Source organism: Sinocyclocheilus rhinocerous, unplaced genomic scaffold, assembly GCF_001515625.1.
Source record: "Sinocyclocheilus rhinocerous isolate Xijiao unplaced genomic scaffold, SAMN03320098_v1.1 scaffold1259, whole genome shotgun sequence".
In the NCBI taxonomy this organism is placed as follows: domain Eukaryota; kingdom Metazoa; phylum Chordata; class Actinopteri; order Cypriniformes; family Cyprinidae; genus Sinocyclocheilus; species Sinocyclocheilus rhinocerous.
The window spans coordinates 595,634-615,901 of record NW_015650717.1 but is presented as its reverse complement, the minus strand read 5'-3'; the positions used below and the strand labels follow the sequence as shown (position 1 = coordinate 615,901).

General features: G+C 39.1%; 1 protein-coding gene across 1 annotated transcript in view; it reads right to left on the bottom strand.

The window, feature by feature from the left end:
- The window catches only part of LOC107712524 (S phase cyclin A-associated protein in the endoplasmic reticulum-like), a 127,936-nt gene that overhangs the window by 50,064 nt on the left and 57,604 nt on the right, over positions 1–20,268 (bottom strand). Inside the window, exon 23 of the mRNA XM_016517814.1 lies at positions 11,558–11,673. Within this exon, the coding sequence (XP_016373300.1) occupies positions 11,558–11,673 (116 nt within the window). The remainder of the gene's footprint in view (positions 1–11,557; positions 11,674–20,268) is intronic.

The window sequence follows — 20,268 nt, the reverse complement described above, 5'->3', positions numbered from 1 at the left end:
ATGAAATGGTGTAGAACTGGATACTGAACATCTGCCTCTCTTTCGCGTTTCCACCATCTCTTTCTCCAACTCCATTCTCTTGGCTCAGATAAGAGTCTAGCCATCAGCGCCTTCGGGCCAGCAAGCCATGTCAGTCAGTCAGGCCTCTGTATTTTGTCTGTTCCACACCAGCCCGAGAGGAGATTAATGTAGCTGATAACTGACCAGTCACTCCGCTCCCAATCCACCCCTCTTCCCAACCACCCCTTCATTAGTTAATATTTTCTGACAACTGTATATTTTATCCCAAAGCAGAGTGGCGGGGCCCTATCTGCCGTACGGACAAATGGAATCAGACTTTTCTTTTTCAAACCAGGCCATGTTTACTTCCAGCCGTAAACATTTTGATATCCACCGCAACCTTCGCCATCTGTTCGGCATTTTCAGCCAAACCGTATTGGCACTCGTAATAAAAATAGTGCGAGCCTCGAAGGCCTCGGCCTGTCAATAACTTCCACCCGGCTGACAAAAACACCAGTGTATATTTTACCCACTGGCGGGCTGATCAAGGAGATAGTGGTGCGAGTATTGACATAGCGGTGTAAAAGCGTCAGACATGCAGTATGAGACCGCAGGGAAAACATTGTGCCTGGTCTGCTGGGAAAGGATCCAAGTATTCCCCGCACGCCTCGTAGCTTTGCACTTTCAAAGCCGCTCGATCGTGACCCGTTATAAAAAACGTGTGTACGTGCACTGTTATTAATCGACAAGTTTTCACCTCGTCCGTGGTTGACGAGGGTGTCGAAAGAGGTCTTGCTCAATTAATACGCAACGTTTGAAAATTGCTCGACGGCCAACGGAACATTGATTCACCAAAGCGTAAACGCTGAAGTGTTTCCTTTGTATTGATAGAAGGATACCGGGGAGTGTAACGGAGCTTGGGGCGAAAGGAGGAGGAAAGGAAGGACGGATGGTCATGGGTGAGTGGAGTGATATACCAGGCTCTGTTCAGTCAGGGAAGGGAAATGTGAGATCCCCTCCAACCTGTGCACTCTGGGCAGCAGACCAGGACTGCTTCAGCCACACTGATTTTCCACCATAGCGTCAATTGTGCAACTTTGAACAGTTTTTTTTATTCTTTCCCAGTGATTTGGCCTCCCCCTCCCCTTCTCTATCACCTAGCGGTTGTAATTACATCAGCAGATTCGGCACATTCGCGATAGAAAAGCGGCGCTTTCACGTTATGGTATTACAACTGAAATTACAAACAAAATATACACATTCTGAGACATGAACTGAAATTAATTGTGAATTTTATTAACATTAAATCGTCCTCCTCCCATTCTCACCTCCCCCGACGAGCCGCCACTGTTCTTTCCATCAAATGCTCAAGCATTCTCAATGTGACTGTTAGGGCGAGCAGGTTTTGGCTAAATGAAACCTAAAACATCATCCACGACTTTCACATATGCGCTCTACACTTTTTAAGAACAGGAAATTATGTCTCATCTCTGTTTGTCATGGAATTTCAGGTATCCATATTGTTTCTAGGCAAGTTTTAAAAGGAAAAGTGTCAAATGTCCAGGCGAGGATTGAATGACAGGCCTCAGTGTCAAGGTTCACTTCGGCTTCTCAAATATAAACAGCGGATTGAGAGCTTAAACACAAGATTATCACATTATTGTAGTACCGCACATTAACTGGCAACTGAAATTGTGCTAACAAGTGTGAAAAACCATTTTTAGCTCAGATTTATAAAAAGCTAATGAGCTTAGTTATAATTTTATTCATTGTAAAAAAATAAAAATAAATCCCTATCCCAAACCATAAAATTTATATCAAGTTTAAGTATTAAACAAACAGATCATTAGAAATGTATATTTTTATATTTAAAATAAAACAGCCAAGCTACATACATGAAACTATTCTAAAAACGTACCAAAATTAGACAACTTTTGCGCTAATGAGCTACAAACTCTTGCATGAGCTCATAAAAGATTCACAGTAAACCTGATCTAGGCGCACGTTCGCAGGGTTTTGAAGGTACGACCGAGGTTATCTGATGCCGGTCCAGTAACGCAGGGGGAGGAATGTGAGGAGTGGGGGTGGGGCAGCCCCAGGTGGCTCGCACGGTTAAACGGCAGATTATAGAGCACACGACTAATTTCTTTACACTAATCTTATTAAAGTGTAAAACAGCTGTCGACTAGCCAAATCTCAACACCAACCCCCAGTGCTTGCACCGAACCCCCAGTATGAAACAAATAAGAGCATTTGGTGTAAAAAAAAATTAAAAAACAAAATTTTTTTGTAAAAAGTAGCAGAATGTCAGGAAAATGCTACACAGGTTAGGATGTTAAGCTACCAAACAAGTTGCTCTACCTAGCTTTTGTTAATTGTAAAATGCACGTACAACAGAAGCAGAGTTTGTCACAAAAAATGTCAGACAATAACAAATGCTAAGCATAGCTACTGATTGAAATCTCACTCGGCTAATCACCAGTAGTGATGGAATATCACATTAACTCACCTAACTGCTTGTAGCACTTTGTCAGATAATTACACAAAATTACTTGTTTGTCAGCTCTGCTAATTGTCAAAAGCGATAAAAACCATTTAAGCCTGTCTAGTTTGAAAACTGTTTCTAACTCTTTGAAAGTGATAAACATATAGTATGACAATGAATAAGCATTAACGAAGGCTACCATAAGTTATTTTCTAATTTATCCAAAAATACACAAAAAAACTTCTGCAGTATGATGAAAAATAAACCATTTTGGTTAATGTGATGGATATCTGACAATAAATGAGAGCTACCTATAGCTCCTTGTTTATCTCTGTTTGCCATAAGAGGTAACAAAAATGTGACAATGTCTAAACAATTTTAGACATTGATAAACTAAATTAAACTATCAAATCAAATAACCTATCAAACAAGTATCTATGTCTAATGCTTTATTTTCATATGAATTAAGTTTTAGAAACTGAGTTGTCAAAAGTAACAAAAACATTTAAACCTGTCTAGTATGAAAAAAAAACTCATGATAAATATACAGTATGACAATTAATTCGCATTAAAAACAGCAAACGAGAGTTTGCTATCTCTCTTAGTTATTTGACAAAAGTGGCAAATATTGCAGAATTTGTTAAAAAAAAAAGCACAAAATGATTCCTTTGAACTTTTGCAGTATGAAAAACACAATTTTGGTTAATGTGACATCTGGCCATAAATGAGCGATAACCAAAACTACTACTGATATCTCTGTTTATCATCAAAAGTGACAATAACACAAAGTACAATGTCTAAACCATTTTTGGCATTACTAAACTATTTTGCTACTGTTGATGAATAAAAGAAGAGAACAATCTAGTGTCCATTCATTTTCATATGCTTTTGACAGCATTAAGTGCTAGAACCTGAGTTGTTCTTTATACTACAATAGTACAGATGTTACTGTGATTTAGTTGCATAGCTGTGGCTGCGCTTAGTTCTGTTTATTGTTGGGTGTTTATCACATTGAATATTCAAGTTTTTCCTTTCATGCTACATCAGTACATTCTGCAGCTTTTGATGATAAACGGAGCATGAAATCATGCTCAGTGCTGTGGTTTGTACATATTTTGTTTTTTATATGAGCTTTGTCAGCTTACACAGACACCTCACCTCATCTACCTGCTAAATTGACTGCGTTAAACACCCCATGCTGCTACTGTCTGAGTAATGGGAATTTTTTTTCAGGTCATCCATCATCTTGAAACCCGTTAGATACTTAGAAGCTGTCCCTGTCCTGCTTGAAATGATATCCTTACACCCCAGCCCACTGCCAGCCATAAACCGGGGTGCTTTTCAAGCTCGCTCTCCCCTAATTGACGATGATTAGCATGACATCCAACACCGGCCCGCAGTGCATGGCCTCTGCCTGTCTCTCCCCTTGATGATGACAGCTTGCGTCAAAAATTTTGAGGAGCAATTTGGTGAAGTGCCATTGTAGTCCGTCTCAGGTTACTCGAGGAGTATGTAACACTGACCCACATGTGCCAGGTCGTCTCCGTGAGCACGCGGCATTCCTCTACCTGAGAGGATCCGAGATTCCCTTGTCGCGAGTTACGTTTTGACAACGCGATGTGAGCTCTGCCACAGGCCACCAGGTCTACAAACAACAGGCATATTGTTAATCTGCCCATAATGAAGCATTATCTTGTTGACATAGGATTAAGCTGCCAAGCTAACCAATGGAGATGGTCTCTATAGTGCTGTATTGCACTGAAAAGGAAAAGAAGGGCCACCGAGAGAAAGAGCTATGAGAGCTATCTAGCATGCTAGATGGCAAAAGATAACAGCTAGAGAGCTGCAGATAATAAGCGCCGTGATCTCCTCACCTACTCAAGCTGGCTTAACCTCAGCTAACCATTAACCAATTAAGCTAACCGATTAGTCAATGAACACAAGGAGTGCAGACTTGCTTAAGGTGTGCCACAGGGCTCCGTCCTCTACACCTTGCCTTTCTCTATCCCCATTCACCTCACCCCCTGAGGGCTGCTCCTCAGCTTGGGTGGCCTCTGGCCTGGATGGGGGTCATTGGACTGACCTCTGGAACTGAATTAACCCATTCTGAAATCCATAGGCTAGCTCAGAGACAGGGAAGCAGATGGCTAAGAAGAATTCGTGATGAGGGGGAGAACACCCCTAGACTGTCTGTCTGGCCTAAAGTTGACGTTTCTCTGCAAGAAACAACTGCATGATCTTGTCCTGAAAATTAACATTCTTTAAGAAGGTAAAGCTATCATGTTATACCATTTAAAGCACTGCACAAACAAACCTGGACATGGCCGGTAACACAAATGGTGTGATATGTAAAGGTCTTGGAGTGTCATCCATGTAAATTGGCTATCAAGCAGGAAAATAGGCTCACTTGGGCCTGTAGTTCACATTTCCAAATCTGTCAGCATAATCCCTATATTTGCATTTCACGCTTTTATTCAAAGCAACTGACAGCGCATTCAAGGTATATGCTTTTATCTATTATGCTTGTGGAAAGTGTAAGACAGGAGTGTCCAATCCTGCTTCTAGAGGGCCACTTTCTTGAGTTTAGCTCTGACACATCTGCCTGGAAGTTTCTAGCGTTTCTAAAGACCTTGATTAGCTGGTTTAGGGGTGTTTAATTAGGGCTACAGCTAAACTCTGCTGGAATGTGGCCTCCAGAAGCAGAACTACACGCTCCTGGTGTAAAGGTAAGGTAAGTCTTCGACTGCCAGTATAACTTCTATACCTGCTTTTCAACAGGAAGTGGTTAAAAAAAAAACTTTGAGGGACAGAAAGGGGATCTGGAGCCGATGAGAAAAGGTGACGAGCAAATCCACCTGTCAAACAATCCTTCCTTTCATTGCAATCCAAATGACATTTAATTTGATTCTACTGTTGATCTTTCCCGATATCCTGAATGATTCCAAGACACCCATTCGGGCCGCTGTTCCACAAAAGGCTGGCCATAAGCTGGGGCAAAAGTCCCGGTGAGCTGTCACGCACCACACGGCGTGCACACACACATGCACGCAGATAGACATGCCACATAATGGCATCCTGAAATGAAACCACTTGGAGAGAGCTTGCGAGAAGCTTTCACTGGGCACATTTAGTCATCATGTGACACGGAGGTTGAGGTGACAGGCAGTGGCGCGTCAATGCGTTCACTTCCACTTAGAAAAGTGAGACAGCCGAAGTCGAACAGAGTCGGGCAATCAGTTTAGCAGTCAAAAGTGCTCCGAAATTTCACTGATCTGTGGAAGACCTCAGTGACTTCCTGTTGCTGTTCAGAAGGAGTAGTTTTACTAAAAGTCATTTGTGAAACTCATTTAGGAGTGACCTGTGGACTTGTGAGTGTGTGAGAGGCTCTAGGGATGAGTGTGACTGGATTAAGCTCCATTCTGTAAGAGAGGGGACTGTGCGCTGACAGCAGTCTGGTCCAGTGCCCACCTTACAGCACTGACTTTCCCCTCTCCTCCTCAGCAGTGACCCCTACTGGGAGACAATGGGACTTGTATTTTCCTGGATGGACTGAAAAGTTCAGTTAAGTCTGAGTGTAAATAAAAATTCTTACTCACAGTGACCCTGACCACCTGGTCCCAGACAAATGTCGTTTTGGTAGAGTAGAGGTTTGAGTCTTAATGCTGAATGCAATTCATTTTTGCCCATAATCTAGAACACAGCAGTCATTGTGGAAGCCAAATGCCATATACTAACACAGAGCATTAAACTAGCTCTAGCAGCAACTGAGAATAGTAGTTTTGAGATTGGTCTCCCTTTGCGCTTTGGGAATTATGCATAATCTTCTACTAATTTAAAGGTTGAAATCTCACTAAATACATTGTTTGCAATGTCATCATAGACCAGTCTGTCCCTAAAAACATACTTTCATAACAAGTGCACACATAAAAAAAAAAGTCCTTAAAATAGTGACCCAAATCTCAAATCCACTTCTCCGATCATGAACGTAAATGCTTCCTCATAATGTTAAACTGAATTAATTGACCAAAAAAAATATATGTATATCCTATATATCCTTGGTTTACTCATGCAAACAAAATGCAAAATGGCCTTCCTGCTCCAGACATCCGACCCCATTTCCTTCTTAGCCGTCGATTCCCTCCAAAACACTCAGCTCCAAGCCGCAGGGTTGCACAGGGACATTAACGGAGCCTCACTGTGGAATTAGCCCATTAATGTAATGCTAACAAGATGGAATCCTTCTCCCATAGGGGTAATATTACAGTGGCATCTCCGTAGTTGTTCTTTTTTGCAAATCACTCAGCTTATCTGAAAGGAGGCGATCGATACGCAGCATTACAGTAAATAGATAAACTAGCGCTGCTGTAAGGGTTAGCGTCTGAGCCAACCATTATAGCGTGCAGATGAGGGGGAACGATTATCACGCATTTGCTTGCGCCGTGCCCTTCACAGACACCTGGTGCCATAGCAAAAGTCACTGCTGACAAGAATTCATGGAGACAGATTGTCTTCCAGCGAATTGTCTAAGCTTGCAATTTTAGTGGAAATGTAATCAATTATTTGCAAAACTGCAGTAGGCTGGTATTTAAGAGGTTTTTTGCGGTTCTTCGTTCATGAAATTTCCCAGAACTTGCTTACAACGATGTGGATGATTTTTGGACATTTTCCACCTGTCCCAGAGCGACCGGCCAGGCAGCGCCATCAACAAGCAAGCCACCTGGAGCTCCACTCACGTCTTTGAGAAGCTAGTGGAAACATGCAGGAATAATCTGACTCCTTAAAGGTTATCACAGGTTCAGCACCGTATGGCCTTAGGACAACGAGAGAGTGATAAGAAGAGAGATAAGGTGATTAAGGAAGGAGAAACAAAATTTAGGACACCGAAAGAAAGTAGGAAAAAAAAACATTATGCAATAGTTACTCAAACCTGTTGTGTTCTAACCATTAAGTTGAAAAAATTACACTGTATATTAAATCGAGAGATTACGTACTTATTAATTTTACTAAAATTACTATTAAAAAATTCATATAAATGTTCACACCTCAAAAAGTAGTGTATGTATGTATAAATACATGGAAATACTAAGCTGCACAACTATCTCTCTTTTAAATTTTAAATCTAAATATAATCTAAATATAATAATAATTATTATTATTATATTTTCATGTACATATACTGCTTAACATGGCTGTTTATTGCTGATTGTAATATTGAGGCATATTAAAGAACATATCAAATACTTATTAAATAATATGTTCATAGAGTGAAAAAAATTGTGAGAAAAGAGCATTGCATAATGAAGAAAAACACCCATATTATAATTATAATTATATTAAGTAAATATATAAATATCAAGATATAACACTGAAACATATTAAGACAGGTTAAAGTAATATCGATATCACCCTGCCCTATTGGTGTACAGTTGATTTAGAAAATGTGTATATTATTATTTGTTTATATTTTATTTATGTCTTAAAATTACTTCCTTAATATTGCTTAACATTAATATTAGTATTAAAAATGTCCTGACCATTTTTACACATACACTCTCTTCTGTTCAAAGTATGGAAAAAGGGGGAAATATTAAACAGCAAAACAATTTTCTTTTTTTTAAATATCTAAATATATTATTATCATTATTATTATATAATATCATTATTATACATTTGGTAAAAAAAGAAAAATACATAAATATCAATACGATACTTAGAACGCTGATTATTACAATTAAAATGATCATAATGACCTATATTGCCCAGCCCTAGTTGTGTATAGTTGAATTTAAAAATGATTTTGTACAAGAAAGCATCAGCTTGCACTGACACAGCATGGAACATTAGAGAGTCAAACACTTATTTACTGATCATCTGGATCTAAGGATAACTATTGTACTTTGCTTCATGTTTGGCAGAGAGACTTTTCAACAAGTCAAGACAGGGCTGAACCTCTGTCATGAAAGTGAGGCGACTCTTTTATCCTCCGAGAGGGACCACTTCAGCGTTTGATTGGACAGGACGTGGGAGAATGACAGAAATGCCTCAGAGATCTTTACCTCCTCCTGAGCGTGTCAAGTGGATCTTTCAAAACAAGAGAGGAGGATAGCAGTGGATGTGTTTGCACAGCCTGACCTAACATGCCGCAAACACACAGAAACACACACAGGTTAAAGTAACAAAAACTGCCATTATTTACTCACCCTCATGTTTTTCCAAACCCATATAAGTTTTTTTTTCTTCCATGGAACACAAAAGAAGAGATTTTTTAAGAACGTGCTGCTCAGTCTTTTACATGAGGACTGCAGCTTTCAAAATTCATAAAGGATGCAAAAGAACCATAGAGGTAGTCCATATGCTTTCTATTCAAAGTCTTTTGAAATATGATAACTTTATGTGAGGAACAGACCGAAATGTAATTATAATTCGCTAACAATTTTCTCCTCCGGTGAGCTGTTAACCGCCATGACTGGATCAACGAGTCAGTCAGCTGAACTTGAGAACTGAATCGATCTAATTAGTGAACAAATCATTCAGGTTTTGTGAACCGGATCAACTGATTCGTTCAAAAGATCCAGCTCATTCTAATGATCTAATTTTTGTCTGTTTCTTAATAAAAAGCTAATGTACGCATTTAGATAACTTGGAATAGAGTCATATTAAATACTTTTATGATGTTTTTGTGTTATTTTTTTAAACATTAAAGCTCCAGTCCCCATTTAGTGTAAATGCGTGGAACAGAGCGACCTGTTAGTTAAAAAGTTCTCCTTTTTCGCGTTCCATTGAAGAAAGAAATTTGGGTTTGTAGTGACACTAGCACGTAAATAATGACTTGATTTTTTTATCTTTTGGGTGAACTAATCCTCGAGTCGGATGCAATGCAGTTTCAACCTCTTCAAAAACCGAAGTTCATAAAAATTCATTATAATATTAAGGCCCACTTCAAATTTTCTGGAATTAATGACTGAACGACAAGGAGGCGCAGAGAACGAGAGTGAGAGTATGAGAGAGAAAAATCAATAAACACTAGATGGCCTGTAAAAGCATTATAAATATAAGTAGCATTTCTCCATTAAGGGAGATTTGGAAAACAGCAAATGCTAATGAGGAAGGCAAAGAGGCTATTGAAGTCCATTAGGAGCTCTCTCTAGTGAAAATAGTGGCTCTCTGAGGTTATCTACTGGCCAACGCCACTAGTTCCAGACCCACTATTCAAACCTGACTCCCATTTCCAAGTGACGGATAGGACAAATGTGCTTTCTGTGTACTAGCGAGGGGCCAAGGGAAGAGTGCAAAATGGATGATTCAAAAGCAATGCTTTTTATTTTCCAAACAAGGAACATTCTTATTCATTATAAATTCATTGTGATGCAGAGCACTGGAAAGAAGGGAAATGACTTCACAGCTGAGCCGGAGTCACTTTGTGGGATTGGAAGGCCACAAATCATGATCAGAAAACGACAAAATATTTCTGAGTTTGTGAGCAAGGAAAAAAAAAGTGGTTTGCGTTTAAGAGGACAGTTCATGTAAAAATTTAACAATGGTTTCCTGATCCCAATCCTGCCAATTTCATCATCATTTATCACCATCACTGAAAGGATTTCTAAAGAAAAGACTTTGAGCATATTTGATTTAAGAAGGGACACACCTATTTTAAATTACGAATTATTCACAATTAATCGCATATACAACATATAAAAATTTGCTGAGAAAAGCAAGAAATTGAAGATAAATTTAAGACATTATATTATAGTGGCAGAATTATATTAAAAAGCATCTAATACAATTCACAAAAAGTTGCATTGCATTGGGTTACATGATTTATGAGAGTCCATTTGATAAAAACAGTGAAAATGTTTAAAAAGTGTGTTAAACTATTTATTTTCACACCAGCAAGGCTAATGGTGAGAACAAAGTGAATCATACAATTACATACAACTAACAAAAAGCTTTATAACACATTTAGAATTCATATAGGCAGTGTTGGGAAGGTTACTTAAAAAATTTAACAGGTTACAGATTACAAGTTACCTTGTTTAAATTGAAATAAGTAGCGTAACTATTTCAATTACTTTATTGAAGTAATGTAACTGATTACACTTGATTACTTGTTGATTACTTTTCTAGATGTCTAACAAATGTTTTCAGCTGTTAATCATTTTGAAACATTTAAAGCAGGCAGTAGTGCTCAACACTGATTACTGTCAGACTTCCGAAATCCTTCATCACTTGAATTAAGATTAGAATTTAATTTTAAAGCACAGCCGCCACAAAACAGACGTTAGCACCTCTTTTTACTTTGAGATCATTCTGAGGTTAAATAAAGATTTAAAATCATACCAAGATTTAGTTTAATAGCTATGATACTGTTTTTTAAATTAAATCTTTGCATAGCTATGACAGGAAACACTGGCATCTAACAATGCCTTGGAAAAACACAGTTAATCTTAAAAAAATAAAGCATATACAGTCATGGCCAAAAATATCGGCACCCTTGGTATATATTCCCATTCATATTCACAATTTTGAGCACTCCAGGGTGATTAGGAACATGAAATTATCCAGCCATGGCTTCCTGTTTCACAGAAATATAAATAGGAGGGAAAACAAAGCCCAAATTCCCTTAATCATCCATCACAATGAGAAAAACCAAAGAATATATTTCTGATGTGCAGCAAAAGATAATTGAGCTTCACAAATTAGTGGCATTGGTGGTATCCTCTCGTTGCCCACCTTCTGCTTTCTAGAGGGGAGCTGGAGTGAAATTAGTGAAGTGGCTTTACGAAATTATTTTTTAAATAAAAGATCAAAAGGATTAACAATGCAGATTAATTTTCACAGCCTTCTTTGATCATATTTACCAAGGGTGCCGATATTTTTGGCCATGACTGTACATAAACCCAAATAGGAAATAAAACGGTTATTGAATAAGCATGTGCCTATTCTAATGTCCTAAACTCCTGAAACACTGGTGTCAGTGCAAGAGCAGTCAATGCACTATTGAAAACTATTGAAAAAACAAACAAAAAAAGATATTATGTGAAGTTGAGCCTGTGCTTTCAAGTCGGTACTCACTTGAGAGGAATACGAGGGACTGCTGTGGGACTGGAGGCCGCGGTGACAACCTGTAGGATCTGTTCCAGTGCGGACAAACCCCCTCCTACCTGAAAAGCTACCTGATCTGCATTATTCTGAAAAAGAGAGATAGGGACAAGAGAGAGAAACAGTCAGAAACATGGAGAGGAGAGCAGACTCAAGTATCGCATTGTTTTGGCATTGGTGGTATCCTCTCGTTGCCCACCTTCTGCTTTCTAGAGGGGAGCTGGAGTGAAATTTGAAGCAAAGTGATCCCCAAAGAATTCCTGCTAAATCTCAAAAGTGCACAACCCTTCCTAGCCCCCCCCACAGAGCAACCAAAAACCCACGCAAGACAACAAACGCGCATATCTGCACACAAAGCAGGGGTGGTCTGGTTTGACAAAGAAGAGCTTAGGGAATACATAGAATGAGTCAAAATTTAGACTGGACAAAAAACCTTTTACGTCACAAACTCACAACTGAGCCAACAGTATGTATGAGTCAATGACAAAGACTGTTGAGGAAAAAAGAAAGAAAAACTTTTATTTAAAATACATGCACAAAGTTCCTAGGAATGTGATCTTTGCATTCATGAAGTGATTTTGAAAAACTCATACCATTTTTAACAAGTTTCAATTTGATGATTCTAAGAATGTCATGTGGTACAGCCATGTAAAAAGCTATATGTTCCTTGTGAGAATACGCATTTGAATAAACATTAATTATTATTTATAAATATAAATTTTGTATACATTTATCGAAGAATTTTTTTTTTCAAGTATCATGAATTAATTCATAAATCATAGCTTTAGAGTTACACCACATTCAATTTTACATTTAGTGCTGGGCAACGATTAATCGCGATTAATCGCATCCAAAATAAAAGTTTTATTGTACATAATATGTGTGTGTGTGTTCTGTGTATATTTATTATGTATATATAAATACACACACATGCATGTATATTTAAGAAAAATATATGTTTAGTTTATATACCAAATATATTTATATATAATATAAATTATATGAATATGAATATATACATTTAAATACATGTAAATATTTTCAAAATATACTGTATGTGTGTATTTTCAAAATATATACTGTATGTGTGTGTCTTTATATATACACATTATAAATATACACAGTACACACACATATATTATATAAACAAAAACTTTTATTTTGGATGTGATTAATCGTTGCCCAGCACTATTTACAATCTAAACTAACCTTGCCTTTTCATAAAAAGGCCAAATTATCTGATATTTCTAGAGACTTGTTGACCTTGACACAGTAATGAGGGTCTGCAGGGGTCCTTCTTATGATTCCTGTTTTTTTTTCTGCATGTTGGTTACACCACATGACGTTGATTTGGCAAACAGTTTTTCAAATATTAATAAGTTAAACATTATTATCTCTAAGAAAAATAAATATTAATGTTTAACTTACTAATATTTGCAAAAACTGTTTGCCAAATCAACGTCATGTGGTGTAACCAACATGCAGATAATAACAACAGATTATGCCAAGCTACTTAAGATTTTTTCTTCATTATGATATCAGGACAATTGTATCCCTACCCATAAAAATTGTCAAAATAAAAATATGCTCATTGAAAAAAATAAATAAATAAAAAGTATTCAGTAACTGTGTGAATAAAATTTTTATATTTTCAAAACATTAACAGATACTGTACGACAAAAAATATGAGCATCACGTCATTGACCTGCATGCATTTTAAGTTATTTCAGGATTTTCTAATCGTCAAGGTTCAAATGCAACCTTCAGTTGTTGGTTATCATAGATATCAGCCATAAAACTTTTAAGAGGAGGGTCAACCAAACTGTGCCTGAAACTCAAACGGAGCGAATGAGCGTCTTTGAGTAAGAAGAGACGTAAAACAGTCATTTAACTGACGTGCTTCTCAAATCAAACTGTTTACAGAGGGGACATTTTTACTTGCATCATAAAATTCTTTAAAGTTCAAAGTGGAACCCCTTTAAATGAGTCATACGGTTTAGAGTCCAAAATCCCCAGCTCCCTTACTTTGAGAAAAGGAAGTAAGTGCCTCAGAGGTTGGCGATGAGTTCGACCCCAATGTTGCCACAAAACGACACATAAATCAACAAATCTGAATTTGAAAGTGACAGCAGTTGAGTCATTTATTTGGAGGATCGAAGAGCACAGAAGAGAAGAAGAGAACGGAGAACGTTGCACCTACTCCATATAATGAGGTCAGCTTCTCGTACGCTATGTGACGGCACTCAAAGTCAGGCACTTCAAGAGGTTTTTGTTCAGGGGATGGCGGGGGCTGCCAACAAGCCTGAACATATTGAGCAGCAAACAGAGGAAGCGCTTTGCAAAATTACATATAAGCTCCTCTCTTGTCAATCACAAGTGCCGCCAAAGACTCATTCCTGGAGATCCGGTGGCAAAGAGAAGGCTGAACCTCTGCCAGGGCTAAGAGATTGGAACAAGCTTGTTGTCAGATACACCAAAGGTGGAGCACGCTTGAACAGCGGCTGGGATTAAGAAAAGCTCACTGACAGCTAGGTGAAGACGGCCATTGAGCCTCGCTGCCTATAGCGTGAGGACGAACCCAGGTCACAACAGTAAATCGAATGGGTTCACAGCGCACCCATCAGTACAGCCCTGTCAAATGATCCAGAGGCAGGAGGGTTGGCCGCTCATGGTGGCCTATTTAAGAGGCATTTGGAGGGGTTAGCTGGGGCCTGTACGGTGATGGCGTGTGGAACTCAGTTCAGAGGGAGGTGTCTCACCTTGCCCTTTCTGGCTTATTGACAGATCCCCATGCTGAGCAAAGGATCTGGAATCTGGAGGAGTTCAGAAAAGGGATTGAAGATGAGATGATAAACATTAGATTGTGAAGAAAGATACAAAGAGTTTAACGAAATACATGCTTAGCAAGGAATCTAATTAATACAATATGGAAAGTAAGCAGAAAGGCCTTGTTTGGGCAACAGAAAGAGCTGTAAAAAGTACTGAGAAATATATTTAAGTTATTGTGTCAAGAGTCAAAGTACTTCAATACTAAAAAAACAAAACAAAAATTATAAGGGGTGAAAAGGACTATTTTTGCCTCTGAACTATGAGTAAAATTATTCCATTTCAACAGTACTCAAACAATATTTTGGATCATTTGTATTAAGTACAGTAATGCAGTATCCCTGGCAACAAGTGGCAATCATAAACAGAATAAAAATGTCTCATTACAAGCTATACATAAATGTCTTTCTTATTCTGCTACAACCAGGCAAAATAAAACATGAGAAATAACATACCTGTATTTTATTAAACTGATTCTAAAGTAAACTGAAAAGCCTGTGCAGAAATATTAAAGTAAATCTTCTAAATGACACATACTGTTGTGCTCTTCTGCACACTGTTACCAAAAATGCAACTTTAACATGCTGCCAGGGGCTTCCCATTCTCAATAATCATCTGGCATTGATATTGCTTTTCAGCAGGCCACGTCAGACGAGCAACCCAAATGTTTATTTATTTGCGACCAGCATGCCTCTACAATAGCAGGAATAATGTGTTAACATGTCATTTGTAGCTTACATAACTAAGGAGGCACTGTGTTACACTCGTGCGATTTTCTGGCAACAGAACAAAACAGTTCAATGCCACTACAAACAACATAGAAAAAGTGAGTAAAATTTAAGAATAAAATCATGCCTACTGCTCTAAATATTCAAAGTGCTTCATGAATATAAAAACAAATGCTTGCTAAAGTCAGTTCAAAAGCAGTATGTAACAGTTCGGCAGCAGCATTAAACAAAGCTACCTGGTGTGGCGTCTCCACTCTTAATTAATTTGTGAACTTGGTCACGATACTATGCAATCACATTAATCATCGAGGCAGACTGTAATATGACAAAACGTCACATGGCATGTCATAAAAAAACATGCTTGGAAGTGATGTGCAAAGCTGGTACTAATCCTTGATTCTGCACAGAGTGCTGTTGCATTTGCCTGGTGTACTGACCTCCTTCAACAAACACTTCACTGACACTATAATAGGATGAGAGCTTGCGTTTTTCTAATAGGGAATTCAAACAGAAGACCTGAAGACAGATCAGATGGTTAGAGAGCAGGGAGGGTGCAGAGTAAATCTAAATTATACGGCTTGAACAATCTTATCCAATTACTAACAAGAGTGGCCATTTTAGGCAAGGCTAATCAAAGGGCCAGGCAGCTGCGCTTCCCGCTGGCCAGCCAGGACAAGGGTACGGGTGTGGGGTACACGTTAAGTGGGAGGGAGGGCTGGATGTGTCTGCGTGTTCACCTCCTACAAACCATTCTAATCAGCCGACATGAAAAGTCAGGGGGAGGGGAATGCTCCTAAAATGCTGCATCCCCCTTCTTGCAACAGATGGAGAACAACTGGCTGGGGCGTTCATTGACGAAGGGGTTCACCAAGGTTCCGTCTTAGGCCCATCCATCTTTTGGCAAGTGGCGCACTGATGTAAACATGCCCCCTCCAGTTACAGCGACAGCTCCAAATCTCAGAATGAATAAGAGTGCTGGCATGCAGACGAGGTACAAGTCTGTGTTTTGTTCTCAAGAAGAAGTATAGAAATACACAAAGAAGCATAAACACTGTTCCCATTTAGTGAAGAGGCCTGTGCTGACATAAGAAAGGAAAAAAGCTGTAAACCACATCAAGAGCATTGCAGACAGTAAAGCAATAAGTTAGTTTTTACAAGGTTTAATAGCACACATTTAAGTACACACTGGAAGATAATTTGCGGGAGCAAGAAACTATTTAGGAGGAAATGTTCAGTTTTAGGATAACAATAGAAACCAACTGTTCATTGGAAACAAGTGAAGATTATCAAAAGGAACTTCGGGAATTTTGAAGACTGTACGTCAGTTACAAACTGGAACCACAGTACATGCTGCATAACTCAAAATCAGCAAGAAACACTGTGCATGCCAGAATCCTAAACCTTTAACTCTGGAATATACAAACTGCCAAGTTCACTCATGGTGTGCTTCTTTTAACCCCTAACCGAGAACATGGAAAACTACACAGCATTATTAGTTCAAATATCAAGCTGATATCCAAAAATCAGCCACCCAAGGGCATTTCTTTCCACCATGGATTTCTGACTCTTCTAATAGCTGTCTTCATGCCCCTTCAAACATGCACCTGAGGGGAAACATGAATCCTCTACTCTCTTACAGTCACAAGCAACAGCCAAGTGGAACAATAGAATTACTAGGCAATTAGGGTTTGAAAATGACCTTACTGACAGCACATGGTGAAGGAATGTAAAAATATGTCCATGTTTTTTTTTAAACTAACTAGCTAATTCCCAAAGCTCGACCTGTCCCTCAGCAGCAGAGAGGCAACACCCAATCACCTCACATCTTTATGAAGAGGCTTGTTGAAAAATGTAGTTCTTGTCATGCATTTCAATGATCCTAAAACCAACAACTACAATTTGTTCTCTTGTCAGTTGGTGTTTGAGGTCAAAAAAATGAAACATGCAAGATTAGAAAATATACTTGAAGTATGTATGTGTTTTTGTTGTTTTGAATGTTATGAATGTTTATAAATTAACACAAAAGACCAGAGGTTGGTCGCATAAAATGCTTAGACTAGCCTTACAAGTCTAATTTTCTTCTTTAAGATTGGTAATTTTTTTTAAGTTGGTTACATAAAAACCTATATTTTCTAATTTGAATCTGAAAAATAATACTTATCACCCCTTGGCTAACTGCTAGTTGGTCAGACTTGTTCCAAAGAGACAATCTTAATACAGAGGCTAATTTTATGCAACTGGCCTCTGTGGTTCCCAACTTTGGGTCCTCGAGTACCCCCAACACTCCACATTTTGAGATCACCCTTATCTTACACACCTATTTCTTGTCTTGGAGTTTCTTCTAATGAGTTCAATTAGATGTGTTTGATTAGGGAGACATTTAAAAGGCGCATTATTGGGAGTAGTCCAGTATCAAGGTTGGAAACCACTGCTATATACAATCCGGGAATGAATCAAACATATGGCAGGAGGTAAAAGTTTGGCCACCTATTGGATTGGACAGCAGACTTCACCTCTTGCTTAATAATCTTCAAGCAACACTGACAGAGTCAGTCACTAATGTTCTTCTCCACTCTCAACCAAGGCTTCCGCCAACATTTGCTGGATCCTTTCTCCACCCCAGGTCATCAAACATGGATTGAGGGCAAGTACAATGCTGGAAGGGCCCCTTGGCGCCTCTTTCCACAGCCTTGGGCCTCTTGATCAGGTACAGCTAGCCACCAGTTGGCCACCAAGGGGAGCCAACCCCTGACAGCTGGCAAATGAAAATGTAAATACTGGCTGGCCCAGCAGGCCCAGAATGTTCCTGACAGTCCCTCAAGTGTCATAAAGGCAGTCGATCTCGGCCTGTTCTTTATTTGAAAGCAGTGACAAACACTCCCTGGCAGAATGTAAATATGTGAGCTCATTCCGCTAAGGTAAGAGAGCGCAGATCAGAGGAACAAGAAACTCACCTGAATATTCCTAAACGACAAGAAGGGAAAAAAGGCTCTTCGATCAGCCAGTTCTCCCGGAGACAAACTGAAACCTGGTTTGACACAAAATAAACCATTAGAGGGCTCAGTGGGAGAGGCGGGCAAAGGTCGGAGACTGTGCCCAAGCAAAGTCAGCATGAGGAACTAGGAGTGGGGGAGGCCACACTGCTTGAGGGGCTAGAAGGGGCGCGGAGAGTCTGGTGTTGTTCGAGGAATTAGTGGAGAAAGTGGAGACTGAATCAGATATGGGTATGAGGAAAAAAAACAAATCTGTAGGTGAGTCAGTGACATGAGAGATGCATGTTAGGTCAAATAATCTAAACGTTCTTGACTTGAGGTGACGCTGAGGGGGAAGGGGTGTACGCAGACTCCCAATAAAGTGGGAGACGAGTATTTATTTGACTTTGTCCTGGGATTACAGGCGGAACTGCCTTGACAACTAGGGTTCACAGACTTGCCCAGTTTGGTGGCATGCAGACCTTAGCTGGACACTGCAGGAACCGGGTTTCAGGAATCCACAGCTGTGACTGACAGTCTAAATGAAGTCCAGATACTGTACTCTTAAGAGAGAGTCTTATTCCCAAAAGGCCACAAGAAAGAGCCTGAGGAGCTGACATTTCCACAAGCACTTCACCGTTCCAGCGACTTACAAAAACAAAGACAGCGGGAGTTCTTTAAAGCAAGGTCTCTGTGGAAATCTCCAGAACGAGTTTGTATAGGAGGCCTTAGGGACAATACACAAGAAATGTACTCATGTTCTTGATAGAAGCTGTCATTCAGAGACACTTCTAAGCAGTACAGGGCCTGGAGAGGGTGATGAGATGACAAGGCCTGATCTGAGAAAATCTGTTGAAGGGAATCTGAAGCATGTTGGTTATATTGTAAGTGTTAAGTAACCTCAGACCTACCTTGCTAGATTTAAGGTATAATAAACAGGTTGTTAAAAGAATCTGCTGGGTTAATTTTAACTGATTGTTCCATCCCCTTCAATCCAATCTAGCAGCTTATGATCTCCTCTCCTCCCCTCCCTCAGCCCTCCTCCTCACCCATTAGCTCAGCTTTACCACCCTTTTCTGTCTCTCTTACCTTTCTCCTCTCCCTCCAGAAAGACCATTAACAACCCACATCTCCTCCCACTGGTCAATACAAGCACACCATCAATGCACCATTCATCCACCCACAAACACACACCCACCAAACCACACATCCCTTCATTTGATGAGTGCATTACAGAATGGCACTTGTCATTACCAAAATGTGACATGTCACCAATCCATTTCTCCTTTATTGATCTAGAGAAGTATACTAGAGATGGGGCACTATGGTCGACCAAATACTGACTAGTTGATTAGTCAAGGCGACTAGAATAGGTTTTACAGTGTTTGTTAACTTTAGTGGCAGTGCTTTAATTAGCTCTTTTTTTTAAAAAAGCATTAGCTTTTAGCCAGTTTACACAGCAAGAACAAAAACTATAATGATAACTAAAACAATAACAATTAGCATCCACACCAACGCACAATACCATTCTGTTTATTATAAGCTTGAACTGCAGTTATAACTTCTGCTGCTTCAAGTTCAGTCAGGTGGATTCTGATTGGCTGTCAATGTTTTTAATGGCTCATCAGCTGGATTCCAATGATTTTATTCTTCTGTGGCGTTAACGTTATAGTTGTGGTGTGGAATTCCTTATTCTCTTAGAATTAGAAGGATTGTTAAAACTTTATAATTATAGTTAATCACCCTTGGTGTGAGTGGGCCTTTAGAAGAACATCTTGTACTGCTGTCACTCTTCATAGCTTTTTGAGTGTCCAGCGACACAGACACACACACAGCATTTCAAGCGTCCAGGCTTTAATTGTGTCTTAAAGTGGAAGTGAAGCAGTCAATTAAGTTAACATTATTTAGTAAAGTGATTTCCACTTTGATTAAAAAATATATAACAAACATGATTAATGTAACCATTTTAAAGAAAAAAGGATGTTTTGTTATAGCTTTCAGAGCAAGGGCGCCGCCATCTTGCAGTACCACCGCGTGTGACGTCACGGGGTTGGTTCGCTCCGATGGCCAGTGAAGTAATAGAAGCATTTCTTTACATTTTGAACACACGAATGTTATTTTAACACACAAATAATTTGGTTTTCACCATAATTTGGAT